The 19,786-nt window shown below is 38.2% G+C and overlaps 1 protein-coding gene across 1 annotated transcript; it reads left to right on the top strand.

Moving 5' to 3' along the window:
* Positions 1-583: 583 nt before the first annotated feature.
* Positions 584-8,732, top strand: LOC149414443 (uncharacterized). Its single transcript, XM_089643858.1, has 3 exons — positions 584-868; positions 6,644-6,790; positions 6,881-8,732. Exons 1-3 carry the CDS (start codon positions 733-735, stop codon positions 6,934-6,936), a joined length of 339 nt encoding a protein of 112 aa, XP_089499984.1. The 5' UTR covers positions 584-732; the 3' UTR covers positions 6,937-8,732.
* The last annotated feature ends 11,054 nt before the right edge of the window (positions 8,733-19,786 follow it).

Below are 19,786 nucleotides of genomic sequence, written 5' to 3'. Positions count from 1 at the left end.
AACTAGGGCGAACCAACAAACAGAAAAGAGTTTTTAGGGTAATTATATTATTACCTAAATAATCATTTTGTCTTACAAATTAAGCATATTTTCATTATGTAAAATTTATTATTGTAATTGGGGTTATTTATTTGTGTATTCGCGTCTTGAAGGCTTTTATATGTATTCATTATTACTGGTAAGTTGTTCATGAGAAAATTTATAGTGGCACTCAGAACACGAAAAAGGTTTTTCTCCACTGTGTGAGTCAGCATGTATGTCGTTAGATGGCTCTGTCGAGAAAATGAATAGTTGCACTCAGAACATGAAAACATGTTTTTCTCCACCGTGAGTCAGCATATGGCTCGTCAGATTGCCTTAGATTCATGAACATGGTTTAAGAACATGAACGTTGCACTCAGAACATGAAAAATCACACGGGGATATTTATATGTATTTTAGCCCTATCGCATTCAATCTGCCAACATTTATATTTTCCTAGACGTGTACGCAAGTTAAATAATTGAAATGGCAACACTGAGATTTCATCTCAAACACAAAATATTATCTTAATTCTGTAATTTCTATGGTAAAGCTTGTCGCCAGCTAGCTGTCACATATTTGGTGGTTTTGAGATTTTGCGTTTACTAGTTTCGTCTTTTTTGTAAATCTTCGGCGAAAGTATTTACACATTCTCTCAACCTCGTTATAAAGTTGAAGTAAAACAGAGACGCCGGATCCTTGCACAAAAGGATGAATTCCACCACCATTAAGTTAGAACCAGGCACAAGTGCGGAAGAGACTGTCGCTTTGATGTATGTGGATATCCATACAGACAATCCTTTTATCATTGAAAAATGTTTGGAATCTATCTGTGAAAACATTTCAGGTATTTATTGCTCTGTCTTTTTTGGCATATAACAGAAGCAAAATACAATCGAAATTGAAATGGTACGGCGTTACTGTATAGATATGGTAACGATCGCGCGTAGTGCATACCACTTTTAACCTAACCTCAATGAACTCATTAGAATTCTTATAATTTTAGTATTGCTCCATTTAATCGATCTTGCATACGCTTTTTTGCTGGATTGTTACCTTTCTTAATTTCTATGGCATATCTGACACCTCACCACCAGAGCACACCTTCCTGTACAGTGTTGGAACGATATCGGCACAAGGTTGGGCAGATTGAGGTAGAGCGATCCACATTCGGGCCGGTTACACAACCCGTTCTAATCAGGGCTCGATTGGAGAAATCCTCTCCAGATGCCGAATTGCCAATGCGCTGATAATACCTTATCCTAACAGTCCTAAATCCAAAAATTATTGATTACAATGATCACCTAACTAGACGTTTACTGATTTTGGCAAGGGACGTCAAAGTTGTATTCACGGCAGGCGCCGTTTGGCTCATTCTAATAATTGCGATATTACCTGTGAACGGTTGAGGGGGGTAACCATAATTTATTTATTCAAATGCCATAAAATGGCTTTTACAATACAGTGATAATCATATTACAAGCGTACAGTGGTAAACAGGAAAATAATAGCAATAAATTAAAGAACAATTAATGTGTGCACCAAATACACTATTGCAAGTGATGCAGTTATTAATATAAGTGCAGTAAGACAATGCATAATTCAAAATGAATATATACCAGTATAATTTATTTTTTTTATTAATAGTTGAACTAATTTATACTAGGCCTGTATAAGACCTGTCATAAGTCGAAGTATGAGGTGTCTATGATAATAGTCAGTAGTGAGTTTATTGTTATCCACAAAATTAATTGTACTTGGAACAGTTGAGTAGGCATCGCAACTTGGCATTAACAATTCAGGGATTTCAGCGATCCAATGATATTTATGGATAAGAAATAATAATTTTAAATAAAATAATACACGTGTTAGCTAATACTATAAGATCTTCTTCTTCTTCCTAGCACTATCCCAACTCATTGCCTAGGTAGGCTGTTGGGGTCGGCTCTTCTCGTTCTCAGGTTATAGCTTCTTCGGTTCTGAGTGTCGCTTTCATCTAGGCCGTTTCTTTGTAGGATTTTGGAGCATTGGATCATCCAGGAGTTCTTTGGTCTATCTCTGGATGACTGTCTTTGAAGCTCTATAGACATTGCCTGCTTCACAGTGTGGTCTGGTGGTCTCCGTCTTATGTGCCCATACCATCTTAACTGTCGTTCCTCTAGCTTACTGTTTATGTCAGTGACACCCAGGCTACCACGAATGCGTGAGCTTTTAATTTTATCTTTTAATGATACTCCTGCCGTCCATCTAAGCATTCGCATTTCTGCTGATTCGAGTTGCCTAGAGTAAGAGTTGTACATAGTCCAGCATTCGGAGCCATACATTATCGCGGGTCTAACAATAGTCTGGTATGTCTTTCCTTTAAGTTTTATTGGCATTTTCGTGTCGCACAAAATTCCTGTTACGGATCTAAATTTCATCCATCCCACTCCTATCCTATGGTTGACATCCGCTGCACATCCTCCGTCTCTGTGGATGAGTGAGCCCAGATACTTAAATGAGTCACAGTTGGCTAATGTTACTCCATCCAATTGCATCGAAGGAGTTACAGCATTTGGGTCTTCAAATGGTAAATACAAATATTCCGTCTTTTTCCTGCTAATTTTTAGTCCATTATCCTCCAGGATCTTTCTCCACCTTTCCAGGCTATTTTGTAGATCATAATGATTTTCTTCTATCAGTACTACATCATCTGCAAAAAGCATAGTCTTGAGAATACTGTTCATTTCTTGACTCGTTAGGTAATTCATGACCATTATGAATAGCAATGGGCTGAGGACAGATCCTTGGTGTACCCCCACTTTAATTGGAAATGTTGGTGACATCCCTGATGTGCATCTTACTTGTGTTTCTACGTCTGTATACATATCTTGTATGGAGAGCACATATCCTTCTGGTACGTTATGAGATCTCAATGCCGCCCATATCAGGCTTCGGGGTACCCTGTCAAATGCTTTTTCCAAGTCTATAAATACCATGTGTAAATCTTTTTTTGCATCTCGATATTTTTCAACTATGATTCTGACTGTTTGAATAGCATCTATTGTTGATTTCCCCAATACAAAGCCGCATTGATCGTCGTGTATTTTTACAATATTCCTAATTCGTGTGTTTATAATCCTCTCATATATTTTCATGGTGTGAGACATAAGCTTTATCCCTCTATAATTGTCGCACTTCCTAGAGTCTCCCTTATTTTTGTAAAATGGAAGAAGATAGCTTTTCCTAAAGCTTTCTGGCATTGGTTCTCCGGTCAGTACTTTATTATACAGGTTGCACAGCCATTTATGTCCCACTTCCCCACACTCTTTCCATAATTCGGCTGGAATATTGTCTGGCCCCACTGCTTTCCCCTTTTTCATTTGTGATATGGCTACTTTAACTTCTGTCGGAGTGATTTCTTCAACTGGCCCCAGCACTGGTTTCTCTGACACATGAATTGTTCTTGGAAATTCTTCGTTCAGTAATGTAGAATAATAATCTTTCCATCTTTCACATATTTTGATTTCGTCTGTGATCAACTGTGATCAATCACGTCAGTCAGTGTTTTCTATGTATTTGGGTGTTCTAATAGATTTGGCCCTTTCTCTCCTGTGCGCTGCGATTTTGTATATTCTTTGCACTCCGTTAGGTGTTTCTAGGTCATCATACAGCTCTCTCAATACCTCATGTTGTGCAGAGGCAACTATTTTCTTTACTGTCTTTTTGATTTGCTTATACACTATCCGGAGTTGCTCTTTCTCGCTATCGCTCTTACATTGTGACCAGTTTCTGAAAGCAGTTTTCTTCTCTTTTACACATTTTTGCACCTCGTTTGTCCACCACCATGATTCCTTCTTTATTTTCAGTTTACCTTTGGAGACTCCCAGATGTTGTTTGGCTTCCTGTAAACATACCTGTTCAAATGCTTTCCACATTTCAGTTGGGTTTTGTGTCTCTTCATTTTGGAGATTTTCAAGCATCCAGTTTTGGAGTTTTGACGTTAATTGTTTTCCGTTTTCTTTTGAGATATTGAACCACTTAATTTTGGTTGTTGGTTTTATCTTGTCCTTATACAATTTATGTCTAGTTAAATGTAATTCCAGCAATAGTAGGCGATGTTGTGTTGCAAGGGGTTCACCAGGGATAACTTTACAGTCTCTGAGCATTTTTCTCATTTCGTTTCTACATAACCAATAATCTATTTGTGTTGCAGCATTTCCACTTTTGTAGGTTATGAGATGTTCTGGTTTCTTTTGGTAGAATGTGTTCACGATAGTGAAACCGTATGCATCTGATAAATTTAGTAGCTCATCTCCTAGTTCGTTTCGTGCTCCATATCCAAAGCCTCCATGGCTAGTATCATGGCCACTATTTGACATCCCCACATGCCCATTCATATCTGCCCCCATCATGATAGCTTCATTTTCTGGAATGTTTTGGATTAATTCTTCCAGCTTGTCCCAAAAACTGTCTCTTTCTTCTCTATCACATCCCATTTGTGGTGCATATGCACAAATAATATTGTAAATGGCGTTACATATTACCAGTTTTAACATTATAATTCTATCATTGGGTGCTATTACTTTTATCACATTTTCATGAAACCTTTGCTGTAGTACTATGGCTACTCCATTTCTGGTACTACTTTCTCCGTAGTAATACAGTTTGTAATCATTTGTCTGTGTTTCTAGGTAGCGGCACTTGTCTATATTTGTATTTTTCCATTTGGTTTCTTGAATGCATGCAATATCAATCCTACGTCTTCTCATCAATTCGGCCAATTCTTTGCTTTTTGCTGTAAGCGTTCCCAGATTCCAAGTAATGGCTCTTATCTTTTCAAACCCAGAACGACTGGCTTTCCTCCGCTTCATTTTGCTTGCCCCTGGAGTCCTGCAAGCTGACCCTAACATAATGTTAGTCTCTGGATCACCGAGGAGAGATTCCCCCTCGCTGCCAGACAGGGTAGTGCATCTTTGCGTATGTTTTTCCATGAAGCTTTGGTTGATTGACTATGGTTTTTATCCACCGATGGTCGTCAGACGTGGAACCAGAGTGACCCAACTAACTAGGGCTGGATCCGCTATCATTGCCCGTTTATGGTCAATTATCGGATTAAACTAATGAGCCTGGATACCCATTAGATGTGGTGTATGCGACTAGTACCCGAATATGTCGAGTTGCCACACCCACCATTTGTGAGCCGCCACTAACATGCGGAACAGACGCTCACTGCTTCTCACTTTAGCCGTACTTTTGGGGTCCCCCGACGGATTGGTTACCATCAACTTCACCCTCCAGTCCGTTGCCCGTTGGTCACCGCGTGGAGGTATGAGAAGCGAGGGTGGGAGAAGCTATGTCGGTCCAGGCCCTAGGACCAATGTATTGCGCTATAACCACCCGGCCAACTATAAGATGTCTGAAGTAAATAGTTTAGATGTAATAAAATATGATATAGGAGCCATGCAGAAGAATATTATCATTCCTGACATTAATTATTGTAATTGAGGTATGTTATTATAGCCATTTTTATTTATTTAAGGTTTTAATCTAGCAGGATTAGGAGGGTAGTGCGATCCCAGTCTGCCATATTACATGATGTTATAAAAACAATGACAAATAAAAATAAGAGCCACTCGGAAGCAGCTATGATGATGACGTTTGTTGATTTTCGTGTCCTGCCCCAGAGGCCGGTAATGAGTGCACCCTCCCTTCTGTGAACACCTCGGAGGCACTGCAGAACCTTGCTAGTTGCCTGTATGCGTTGTTGTAGCACACCCTCAGCTTGTCCTATAATGCTACTGGATGTTGTTTCCACAGTTCTGACATGTATAGGGCAGTGCAGGGCGTCTTTAAGAGCAGTTTTCTAACATCTTCGCTATAGTTGTAGAACCGCCTTGATAGTTTTCCTGTCCTTACACTGATTGCTCTCCTTTGTCTGCAACTGTACAACTGTAAGCGTGGTAATACGGTTAAACAAGAACTTAAATTATATTTTCGACGATATTTTGCGACTGATTGACAAGTCAAACAAAATAACAAGAATTGTGTTTAGCTTTTCCAATTTTTGATGAAATTTTTATTTTATCAGATAAAATTAGTACTTCAGAGACTTCCCATCTAGAGGGAGTCACGATCAAAGCAGAACCAGAAAAAAGTATGATTTTGTATAAAGAAATTGACATCGAGCTCCCAGATATTAAAAAGGAAAGTTCGGAGCACTCCGACAGATTTCATCAAATGGCGGGTAAAACTATATTTTATAATGAACAGACATGTTATCCTGTACTGAAATAAAGCAAAATCTAGAGAGCTTATTAAACCCTACCTTATGAATGTTCCTAAGTTTGAAGACAGGGTAATTAACACACTGGGTCCACAGTTTTAGAATGACTTGTAAGATCTAACAGTAAATTCATACACCTTTAAAAAAAATTCCAAATATCATGAAACGTTTTTTATTATAATTGTTATGCCTCTAATTTCAATCTGCACTCAAGCTAAGCTACTCAGAGTACCTTATCACCAGGAGCTTAGTTAGACAATATTATGTAACGCATCAATACAAAAATACTAACATAAATATCAGCGATATGCTCAGCTTGTCATGATATATCAATGTACTATTGTTTTGTTATTCCAGGTAGCATTAATGTAGAGATAGTTCCTATCAAGGTAGAAGCAGGACAGCGAGAAGAGGATAGAGGGGGCAATGCTTGTGTGGAAATAGACCAGCCAGATGTAAAAAAGGAATTCTTAGAGCACTCTGCTAGTATTACCCAGACTGCAGGTAAAATCGATCTTTGTTTTTCTGAATAAATAATTTTCAGTTTTCATTACAGATACCTACTTATTGAGCTTAATCCACTTTCTATTTCAGACTTTATAATGGACCTGAAGATCCATCCAGGAAAGAAAGCTCATTCATGTTCGTAATGCAGCGCCACATTTTCACGGATAGGAATTTTAGAGCGTCACGTGCGTACCCATACTGGAGAACAACCTTATATATGTTCCTACTGCAGCTATTCATGTTGTCAAAAGGGAACTTTAACACTTCACATGCGTACCCATACTGGAGAAAAACCTTTTTCGTGTTCCTACTGCAGTTATTCATGTTCTCGAAAGGGATCTTTAGAACGTCACGTATTCACCCATACTGGGAAAAAACCTTTTGCATGTCCTTACTGCAGTCATTCATGTTCCCAAAGTGGATCTTTAAAACTTCATGTACTTACCCATAGCGGAGAAAAACGTTTTTTTTGTTCCGATTGTAACTATTCATGTTCTCAAAAAGGTTATTTAAAACATCACATGCTTACGCACGCTTCAGAAAAACCTTTTTCATGTTCCGACTGCAACTGTTCATTTTCTCTAAAGACAAATTTAAAACGTCACATGGTTACCCATACTGGAAGAAAATCGTATTCATGTTCCTACTGCAGCTATTCGTGTTCTCAAAAGTATAATTTAAAACGTCATTATATTACCAAACATTGAACACCTTTTTTCGAGCTCTTTTTGCAAATGTTCAGGAAAACAGTATTCACATTGTTTTAAAACTAGCTCTACAAGGTCTTTTAAGAAAACGAAGCAGAGGAGGTTCTGAGAAGAAAACGGTATAATTATTGGGTAAGAAGCTGAGGGTCAGCGTGTCTAGAAGTGACAGATGGATGAATCCATCCCTCCCACTTCGGCGCAAGGCGGTGGTTCGAGAGATTCCTGCTGCAGAGATCAAAAATCTCCCTCGACTGGCGTCTCCCAATCCGGCACACAGTGGGTGGTCAGACGCATCTGCCGTCAAGACCTGGACAAACCTTACTCCCTCAAACCCGTGCAACCCTGTTAAGTCACAAAACGTTGCGAACCACGTGAGCCGACCTATGGATGAGGTGTCAGTTATCCAATGATTGGTTACCTGGGCAACGGTTACCATATCCGCTTCCCATAATGACCACATTAAGCCAGATGTTTTACCTTATCAACTCATATATCATAACTGTCCTCTGTCTCACAGCAGGGAGATAGCTCGCTCACACAAGTAAGAATTTTATTTATGAGAGTCGTTTTGATTTTATCGTAAAATTTTCGAGTCAAATAAGATAAACAATACAGTATTTTGCTTATTAAGGGAACCTGAACAAGCCAGAAGCTATTCCAAACTTAGTTGCGAGATAAATTTCTTAATAATGGCAAACATGCAAAAATAAACCAAGTTACAATAAAAACGACAAATGTGTTGATAATTCATATTTTCAATAACCGAACGCAAACACAATTTTAAAAGTGCACAAATATGTACATGATAATTTATTATGCGATTAGAAATGTAAGTAAATTATGTTACTTTTTCAAAAGTTTATGTTACCACCTACGAGTATATTACATAAAATGCTGTTTGTTGAGATATAAATTGACGCCTTAAAGAAAATAATTAATATAAATTAGTTAATGAATATTTAATGTAAAAATATATATATATATTTTTTTTTAAAAACGAAAGACAAACATTCCTGGGTTACGAATAACCTGACAATATTTGAAAATCTCCTACTACCACCACAGTAAACTGAAAATGTTGCTTGTGTTGTGATGGAGGACTTAGCCAGCCGAGGAATTGAACACACTACGCCCGGGTGGGACCCAAACGCGATGTCAACTCGGCCACCGACCGGTCCAATTATATTATAAAATTAGTAAATTATTGTATTATGAAATAAGTAAATAACCACTTGCACGTTAGTTTGAATAAACCATGTTATAAGAACTAACTCAATAAATAAATATTCAAAATCCTTTTTTGGTTTTTTTATTTATATGTGAATACCACACTACGGTCCCAACTGCTTCCAACTGTCTGTAGCCAGTAAGACTATGGCATCCCCAATAAATGCGGTATGTTTTGAGGCTGAAGGTACTCGGGAGGTGAAGGAGATTGGGATGGTCTTACAATAGGGCAAAACTAGTTTTATAATTAAATATTATCGCGTTCAAAGTCAGCATCTGTTTCACTGTCAGCCATTTTAGTTAATTTTGAATATATTTGGGGATCTGGTGAGAGGCACGAAATGAAAGACGTGTCGTGAAGGTCAGTGTTTATTGATGAGTCAGGTAGCCGTAATGAAAGTTGACGTAGGACAGATGTAGTATTCTCCGGATGCAGGCTGTGATGGCTGGTCAAGCACGGGTCTGTGAGTCGACGCCGGGCGCTGGTGACCGGACTCGTTGAGGTGTCAGGCACTGGCGATCTTGGGGATCAGGTACTCCAGTGCTGACGAGAAGGCCGAAGGAGCGGTGGACCTTGTAGGCGGTTGAGCGGGAGCTGCGTAGACCAGTGAGGATGCTGCGTGTTCTCGTGGTGGTCATGGTGCATGGATGAAGCGCTGGTCAGAGACGCTGGAACCAGGGCGCTGTAATCCGTTGTAGCGCTGGCCAAGGCGCTTGGCTGATGTCCCGATGGAGTCCATGATGAGTACGGGCGGAGCCGGGAATATCGTCCTGCGCGGGGGGCGCGAGTCGCGCCATTTGTCACTCGCGAGACTTGCAAACTGACGGCTGATTGATGACTGACTGACTGCTCGCTGCGTCGGGCTTATTTATACTGTACAGCCAACGGCAACAGTTGTTAGGTGAATTCGCAAATAAATCGGAGCCACCCGCTCAGTCTGGGCCTTTCGGGAACTTTCGGCGGCGCTGCAATTACGCATAGGCGATAGGCTAGAACCTTCTAGCGAGTTGGCGTAATGTGTCAGACTTGCTCGCAACGTATTGTCGTAGGTAGGTCGCGTTGTTTGCTATTCGTTCTGCAAGTACTTAAGAAGGTCGAGCTGTTTATTATTAATGCGACAATTCTGGATTGTTCTCTCAACGCAACAACACTCCCTCCCCAGCAGCTTGCAGAGAGCTGCGATAGAAGGAATAGCTCAGGGACGAATACCACATATATATTTCGCTGAAGTATTATTCTCGTTGCTCCATTTTGGAGAATTTAAAATCAATTTATTTTGTTCTCTGTCGTTGTATGATAAAATAATCGTTTGTCAGTAGTAAAATGTGGAGCAATAATATTGACCGTTGTTTTTCTGGAAATTTTTTGACGAATTTTTCCCAAAAAAGATATCTTCTTTCCAATTTTCTTTTGTATAAATATACTCAGCATGCTTGTTTGAGGTTATTTTGGAATCTCGTATAACTCCAAAGTATATTTAATCAATATTTTTAATTTTGCTTTCACTGCATGTCCTCTTATGTCCTATTATCATACATTTTGTATTTTTTGCATTTAATTTAAGCTTTTTTTTAGCCATGGTGATAAATTATTCAGTCCATCGTTTAAAATGTTTATCATTTCTTAATTATAATGAATTATAATGTGCGAGTTTGTATTCTAGACTGAAATTAGTGATGGTGAGTTTCAGTTGATCAAGAATAAGTTTTAAATACAGCGTTTGGAACAGTTTACGTGTGGTGCATCTGGTAGCGCACCACATGATGAGGAGGTAGCTGGTGCGGGCCTCCTGGAGACGAGGGAATAGCATCCTCGGTGGAGTGCTGGTCCTCTGGAGAGCCGTTGGCCTGCGGAAGGTGGACCCAGTAGCGTCATTGCGGAAACATTCTGGATTCTTTCATTCGTAACGCAGGTTTCACACTGCTCGCGTGTGAATGTACTCTGCGGGAAAAATCCCCCATGTATCCAACCAATATCACACGGCACTATCGGCTATCGCTGAGCGCTTTTTTTCACTTGCCACTGTTGCCGGGGAGTTGGGACAATATGTGATGGCTATCGTTCGGTCCTTGCATAAAATTTGCATGTAAAACACGTGATCCTTTCATTTTATAACCAAATGCGGTCATAATTGAGTTGCTGAGCGTCTGAACTGTGCGTGTACGTATCAAGAAGAATCCTCCGTTGAAAAGGGATTTTTTTTGAGCCTTTAACTATGAAATGATTCTGGGCAATCATACCACAGCGTAAAAGAATGTAAGTGTTAAAGGTTTGATATGTAAGCCAAAATGTTGCAAAATAAAAAGGTAGATGGTTGACTAGAAAAGTCACAGGAGGTTAATTTAAGAGTTGCATCAGCAAATAGCTACACTGGTAAGAGTCTCGATCATGAGGTTGTTCTTATTTGGTTTGAATGAGCAGGTTATTTATTAAGAGTGATTTCCGTGTACAAGAATAGTTTCATTAAGGGCACGAAAACGGTTTTTAGTATGAGAGCGAATGTGTCTTGTTAAGTTTGACTTTTGAGAACATGAATAAGTGCAGCAAGAGCATGAGAATGGTTTTTCTTTAGTATGAGTACGAATGTGTATAACTAAGCGTGTTTTTCGTGAACATGAATAGTCACAAAAAGAGCAAGAGAACGGTTTATCTTTAGTATGAGTATGAATGTGTCTTATTAAGGATGACTTAAATTAACATGAATAGTTGCAGTATGAGCATGATAATGGTATTTCTGAGTGAGTATGAGAACGTATGTGTCTATTTTAGGATGGCTTATCTGAATATAAATTATTACAATATGAGCATGAGAAAGATTTATCTTTAGTGTGAATTCGAATGTGTTTAATTAAGGATGACCTATTTGAACATGAAAATTTACAGTAAGGGCATGGAAAAGGTTTAGTATGCGTAAGTTTGTGTCTAGTGAAGGATGAGCTATCTGAACATAAAAAGTTACACCAAGGGCATGAAAACGGTTTTTCGTTTGTATGAGTGCGCTCGTGTGCAGTTAAGCGTGACTTCTGTGAACATGAATAGTTACAGTAAGAGCATTCGAACGGTTTTTCTTTAGTATGAGTGCGAATGTGCGTTATTAAAGATGACTTCTGTGAACATGAATACTTACAGTAAGAGCATGAGAACGGTTTCTCTTTAGTATGAGTGCGAATGTGCCTAATTAAGTTAATTTTCCGTGAGCATAAATAGTTACAATAAGAGCATGAGAAAGGTTTTTCTTTAGTATGAATACGCATGTGTGCAGTTAAGTTTGACTTCTGTGCAAATGAATAGTTACAGTAAGTGCATGAGAAAGGTTTGTCTTTAGTATGTGTGAGTAAATGAGCAATGAGGCCAGCCTTAGAAGCAAGTTTTGTGTCACATTCAGAACAAGGAAATGATTTTGTTTGGTGAAATATCTTCCCGTCGCATTTTTGTTGAAAAGAAAAGATGTTCTTCACTATGATGGCTGCACCTTGGAAACAAAAATAATATTAATTAATGAACAGAATCAGAGCTATTTGGAGTATTTAATGAAACTGAAAGTAGTAGAAGGGGAAGTAGAGGAGATGAGGAAGGTGGGGATGGACCTGTCTTATCAGCTCTTGTCGCCAAACACGGCTAAAGCCATTTCAAGCAACGTTTCAATTCTGAATGGTGGTCATTCACCAAGACAACACAGAGAGCAAATTTCACTCTACTACTTTAATGCAGGTAGAAAACGATTTTCTTAACAAAAAAACCTTGATGTTGCATATTATAAGGAATATGATGTAACGAATTAGTATTTGTACTCTTTTTAGTGTTGCATAAAATATCATATCCCGCAAATTGTGATTCTTTAAAATTTAGCACGCTCATTTTTTCCTGCTAAGCCTACCATTGTTTAACATAATCGCAACGACACTTTGAAGAAAATTTACAACAGTTAACAACGTACGCGACTCAGTTTATGGGGGACTTTAATGAATATTTTTAACTTTTCAATAGACGTAACCGATTGGGATAACTGGTTAAAAGTTTAACAGTTAGTTAAGATTGGGAAGGGAGTCTGACTTACCGTTGGTTTTCTATATTATAACCCTGAGGGACACAGCACAAGGGACTTTTGACAACGTTTCCTTTATATATTCGATTTAATACACACTAAGGGTCACTTTAACAGAGTGATGTTTTAAAATAAATTATTGCAAATCTCACTGATGTAGGTTATCCACACCGTCAGACAGGTACAGGTACTTGGGTAACAGAATGGGTGGGGAAATGCAGGAACATATATGTTAGAGGGAGAAGCATATCGTTGACGACAATCCATCATGGCAAAGGAGAGACAAAAACCAGCGATGATTAACCTAAACAGAAGGCAATTGAGATATGCGGTGATATTATTTTCGTTGTTGGACTATTCCCTTACATTGAAAAAATCCAATATTAATCCAACCGACGTAGGTTTATTACCGTTGTCAAATGGCATTGCAGGATGACTTACGCGGTGATGGATTTCATTCGGCGATAAAGTTGCGTCAAAAATTATTGTTATTTAAAAAACGTGTTTTTAAAGTCCTGATCTTAAAGTTCTGATCACTGACTACATAGCAGGTGATTACGAAATATGGACAAGCGCGGTCCATAGCCCGTCCCCAAGTTAACAACATTTATACACGAGGTTTCAATAAGCCTTCATAACACATGCTTTATTTCAGCCAGAACATTTTATTCGAAGGAGTGTAACACATTAATAAAATGACATAAAAGTGGTTTTACCCGTCATTTGGGGAAGTTTTTCAGCATATTCCAAGCATTCCTTTTTAATGTCTGGGATTTTGACATCAATATCTGAGTACGAAACCTCACTTTCTTCTTTATCTTTAAATCCTGTTTGTGTTTTGATGGTGACTCCCTGTGGATAAGAATTCTCGGTTGTTCTAAATTCACCAAATAATAGAAAACCTTCATTTATAATTAGATACAATTAACGAGATGTATTTAACTTCTGGGTACTTAAATAAAAGCATTTCGTAATGCGACAAGTTTTTGCGTGAATATACAACATGCACATGATCGCATTGCAAATGCCCTCTTAACTGTATGTAAAGCAACATATATCAAAGTTTATGTGGGCGCAGATTCAATAAAGCCATACAAAAATAAGAGGGACGCTTTTAGGTAGATTTGGCATATTTTCGTGAATTTAGGGCGGTAACCAATTCTGTTTGCGACACATTGACAATTTTATCGGTTCGATAGATTAAAAAAAATAGTTAGGTTAACTCTCAACACATGAAGGATGCCCTATTCAATTTTATAGAAAATTTACACGGATTCCGAAGAAACACTAATCTCGCAGCCATTTTTCTTACCAGCTATCTGATCCAAACATTTCTTCTTTAAGTTCGGCAGGTCTACCTTAACTTCTGTATCCGGCATTTCACCTCCTCCTTCTTCCACAGTCTCTGACTCCATCTTGACGGTGACAATCTCCGGGTTAGAAAGGTCCATGACTCCGCTGTGAGAGCGTTCAAATAACAACGGAATACTCTGAAAACTAACTTACACGTCAGTTTGATCATTTCTTCATAAAACCAGGGTTTATTTGTGACATAATGTAGGAAAGTACATTATGTCATATTACCCATGACATTTACTCTACCAAAAAAATCATTAAATCCATTAAAACCGAATTATCGAATAATAACTGATCGGAGGTGATTCCTTAGATTACATTTAGTGTAGAAACTTTACAGTTGGTTCTAATTCATTAATTCTTCAAGTGATTTCAAGTTATTTTCGATCAAGTGACAGTTGCTGTGAAATCCAGTGTTTATCTGTCTATAAAATAAACACAATTTGGACCAGTCAAAACAAGTGAACCGATAATAACAACATTATGAAGCCGTGCACGCGTAATGCAGCCCGCAGTGGGTCTCCAGTTGCAACTCCAGCGGCGTCCTCCCAAACTGTACCGGCTGGTTCTCTGGCCGAAATAATGGAGAAACTCAACAAAATCGATGTCGAGCTGACTCGCATCAAGCCGATGTTGGGGGAGATATCTGACATAAAGAAGAGCCTCGAGTTTGCTCTAGCAGCCATGTCCGATGCGGAAAAGAGGGTGGAGGCGGTTGAGAAGAGACTGGAGACTGTCGACAAGTTAGTTTCGGAGGTGGCATCCATCAAGAAGAACATGCAAATCTTCAGATACGAACTGGACGAGCGCGATCAGCTTTCTCGTGTGAAAAACCTCGAAATTAAGAACGTGCCAATGATGAAGGGAGAAAACTTACTCTGCATAGCCAAGAAAATAGGCGAGCAGATTGGTTTTGAACTACAACCAAAAGATGTGGACAGTGACGCGAGTGGCTACCAAGTCCGCCCAGGTGGAGTAGCGAGTAGCTATCAAAGGAGGAATTTATTGCACTATCTAAGAAGCCCAGGAAGATCACCAGTACCGACCTGAAATATTCCGGACCAGAAGCAATAATTTATGTTAACAACCACTTAACAATTAACAATAAGATTCTGCTGTCGAAAGTTAAAAGCAAGGCACGGGAAGCAGGCTTCAGATTTGTATGGGTAAAAGACTGTAAGATCTTAGTGAGAAAAAACGATAATTCACCAGCTTTTTTAGTCAGGAGGGAAGACGACCTCCAGAAAATTTCAGAATAAAATACTGCTAATTCTATTATTATTGTATACTCCTTCCTCTCCCTCCACACGCCCGCTACCCTCCCTCTCATGTAGCGACTGCATTACTATTATATTTATTATACTCTCACAACATTACTTTATTATATCATCCTGTTCTCAACTCCTGTCAACTGCCAGATATTCTCACTTTCTGTACTCATCATATTATTATGTACTTGTCATATTGATAATTTTACTCGGGATTCTGTAATACTGATGTGCGAAGCGCTCATTAAGCGTTCATTTCCGAGTGCACATTTATGTTACTTACAACGTAGTATGCCTCTATGGCATCCACTCCTTTTCGTAACGAATAATTACTTAGAGATATTACTATTATTTTATTTTCTGCAGGTAATACTATATTATACCTCACATTCTATTCACGCATTCTCCGCATATCCTTGTTATTGACACTCAACTGAAAAAGAGTCACTGCCTTTAAGTGTTTTTTACCAGAACGTACGTGGCCTGGGAACTAAAACTGACACATTTCTTCGTAGTGTTACGAGCGGTGATTATGACGTTATCGGCATAACAGAGACTTGGCTTACAGATACTATTTCAGATGGTGAGCTTTTTGACTCAAGATACAACGTATTCCGACGCGACAGAAGTATCGAAGGTGTAACTATGGGTGGTGGTGTGCTCCTGGCTGTCAAAAAGGAACTAAATGCAATTTGTAATTACTCATGGTGTTCTACGGATGAGGACATATGGGTGACTCTTCGCATCCCACGTGCAACTGGATTCACTAACGTTCATCTCTGCTGTACCTACTTGTCAAAAAGTTTCAACTTCAATGCTCGAATCACCGCCTTCTCGAATGATCTAGGTATTAAGCTTTTGAATCAACCAGACGGCAAGTTTCTTATCATGGGAGACTTTAACCTACCCGATATTACCTGGACTCTTCCTGTGTGTGAGGTTAACCTGATTCCTAGCAACTAAACTTCTACAATAAGCTCAACATTTATCGACAGTATTAATTACTGATACTTCCACTAATATAATGGTATTCGAAATACATTAGGAAGAATTCTTGAACTCGTTCTCTGTAATTTTTCGGTACGCGTTGCTTCCGCGAACGATCCGTTGGTTCCTGAGGATGCTCATAATAAATCCATCATTATCACTGCTGAGTTCGTTGAACCCCCGGTCAAAAAGGAAAACTCAATTAAACGGCCCTCATTCCACAAGGCTAATTATGATGACATAAGAGATAGCCTGGTACGAGAAGATTGGAACGCACATAACCTTACCGATTCCGTTAATCCTCCAGTATCTCATTTTTACAATATTATTAATAATTTGATCGCTGATAAGGTTCCATTGAGGCGTACTCGTAAATATTCCTACCCCCCGTGGTATAGCTTATCATTAATAAAACTTATTCGTGAAAAGCAGAAATTTCACAGACTAGGTATATACAACCTACAAGAACCCTTCCGATTACATTACTTTTTCAAGGCTACGCACCAGACAGAAAAAATGGCAAAGAAGTGTCACGAAGACTTTATTAATAATGCTGAAGAGAATATCGCCAAAGATCCCAAGGCATTCTGGTCATATGTTAAATCAAAAAAACTATCAGCATCTATTCCTAGCGTATTAAATCTTAAGGATGTAACAGCCGAGGGTGGACAGGCAGTCTGTGATTTATTTGCTGATTATTTTCATTCTGTCTACGAACCGGTTGACCCTCTGAGGATTTCCTGCGATGACTCTGTAGTTAAGCAGGTTTGTGCGATGGGATCAGTTTTTATCGATGCTGAACTCGTGTCTAAATATTTAAAACGGCTCGATTCTAGCAAGGGAGCTGGGCCGGATGGTATCCCACCACTGTTCATTACCGAGTGCGCAAATCATTTGTCACTCCCGCTATCAATACTGTTTAATATATCGATCAAGACTGGTACATTTCCAGATATATGGAAAAGAGCCTACATCACACCAATTCATAAATCGGGAACTAAGTGTGAAGCAGATAACTATAGACCCATTTCCAAGCTTTGCATTTTTTCAAAGGTGTTCAAAAACATAGTCTATGACCAGTTATTCCCTGTGGTAAAGAATTCGATCAACGAATTTCAGCATGGATTCTTTGCAGGTCGCTCTGTTGCTACTAATCTTATAACTTTTACAAACTTCTTGTCTGCCTCCATGGATAAACGTGTGCAAGTTGATACAATCTATACCGACTATAGCAAGGCTTTTGACAAGATCAAACACAACATTCTGCTTAGAAAACTTGCTAATCATGGTATTCATGGAGATCTCCTTCGTTGGTTATCCTCATACGTAACAAACAGGTCCCAGGCTGTGACAGTGGGTGGATTTTCCTCCGTCTGGAAAATCATTACTTCTGGTGTGCCTCAGGGGTCCATTTTGGGCCCTTTGCTTTTCTCTATCTATATTAATGATATTACGACATGTTTTCACAACGCTCAAATTTTACTATTTGCTGACGATATGAAGATATACCTTTCTATAAGCTCCCCGGACTGTTCTGCGCGTTTACAAGCAGATCTTGATCGACTGACAGATTACTGTCTCAGAAATAAGCTTTTTATCAATATTTCTAAATGTTGCAAAGTCACATTCACACGTAACCGTGTGAAAATACTGCATGATTACACCATTTCTGGATCGATTTTAACAAATAAAGACTATGTACGTGATCTCGGGGTTTTCTTGGACTCTAAACTTACCTTTGATAAACACGTTAATAACATTGTCACCAAAGCATCAAAAAGTCTAGGTTTTGTACTGAGAACATGCAAATTTTTCAAAAATACTAAGACATATCTGACTCTCTACAATTCACATGTTCGTCCTCACCTGGAGTACTGTTCACCGGTTTGGAACCCGCGCTATATTGTTTATGTTAACAGGTTAGAAAGAGTTCAGGAACGATTTCTCAAATTCCTCAATTTTAAATCATTTAACATATACAACTCTAACGACGAAATCGAGAAACATTTTCCAATCACGAAACTACTCAACAGGAGGATTGTCGCTGATCAGATGCTCTTGTATAAAATTATTAACTCTAAAGTTGACTGCCCGGAGTTGCTGAACAAAATAAATTTCCATGCGCCAATTCGATACAGCAGACAAAATACCCTTTTCTACATTGATAGATGCAATACCAATTCCAACCAAAATGAATTTATGCAAAGGACATGTAACTACTATTATAATAATAAATTTGCAAATATAGACACTCGTGCTGACATATTCACTGCTAGTTACTATCACTACAGAATTTCATTGTATCACATTCTAACTCATATTCACGACTGTTAAATTGATTGTACCTAATATTTTAACATTACTTGCGTGGAAACTTTTCCTTATCCCTCTCCTCCCCTTTCCCGTTCCAACCCAAGTCTATTTAAGTATAGTTATAATCACTTTTATTTATTGCTGTTTATTGTAGGCATATTATAGGTTTATCGTTTGTTGAATTTACATTCGTATTATTATTTTTCTTATTTTTCTTATTTGCTGCTTTATTCTGTTTTTTCCTTCTATTTTTATTAAATATTCTAGTTTACAGGTTAGTTTTATGTTTCTGAATATCTATCTGTAAACATTAATAATTGGTCTGTTTTTTGTTATCCTCCTATGTATATTGTATTACTAAGACTGTTTATGTTCCTCAAATAAATAAATAAATAAAGTATAAATTGAGTAATATACCATGAAAATATATCGCTTCTGCTCGGAAGAAAGATAAAGCAAGTTCGTTATGTCCCGATATACGATACGCATACTAATAAGTAAAGTGATTATTTTGTTCATAATTATGCAATTTTAAACAACATAAATATTCACAAAAAAAACACATATAAAATCAAACGCTAAAAGTCTGGCAGGGAGGACGCTGTAGTCAATTCTACTATTTGTTTGATTTTCAGTACAAATGTATCCCATCCGGGGTGACCGCATTTTAAAGAGCGACTACACGTACCCATAATTACAGAAAAGAACAATTTTTAAAATCAATCGACGAAACGGAAGGTAATAACCATTTTACACCGAAAATGTCGAGATTTTACTAATAAGTATTAGAAATATTAATACATGTATTCATTAATTAACATTAATAGTTTATCACGTGGATTGAAATAATTTAAACAGACACCGAAACAACTTTTCAAGTTTTGGGATATAAAACACAAAACGGTGTAAATTTTGACAGCTTTACAAAAAAAATAAGAAAACATAACCTAAAAAAATAAATTACCAAAGGTTGGGTTGAAAAACATACAAGTACAATGATCATTGTTATGACAAAGAGCAATAAGAAGTTATATGTATTTCCGTAAGTAAGAAAATAAGTTGATAAGTACATCAAACATCTAGAGTAAA

Source organism: Hesperophylax consimilis, chromosome 20 (genome assembly GCF_061612785.1).
Source record: "Hesperophylax consimilis isolate HC1 chromosome 20, BYU_Hcon_1.0, whole genome shotgun sequence".
Taxonomy (NCBI): Eukaryota; Metazoa; Arthropoda; class Insecta; order Trichoptera; family Limnephilidae; genus Hesperophylax; species Hesperophylax consimilis.
This window is presented reverse-complemented; position numbering and strand designations above follow the sequence as displayed.

What these genes read in the sequence shown, in the direction of transcription:
- LOC149414443 (XM_089643858.1), top strand. Translation starts at nt 733, where the DNA reads ATGAATTCCACCACCATTAAGTTAGAACCAGGCACAAGTGCGGAAGAG. An exon ending in TATCTGTGAAAACATTTCAG is followed by an intron (nt 869 to 6,643) that starts GTATTTATTGCT and finishes TTGTTATTCCAG; the next exon opens with GTAGCATTAATGTAGAGATA. An exon ending in TAGTATTACCCAGACTGCAG is followed by an intron (nt 6,791 to 6,880) that starts GTAAAATCGATC and finishes TTTCTATTTCAG; the next exon opens with ACTTTATAATGGACCTGAAG.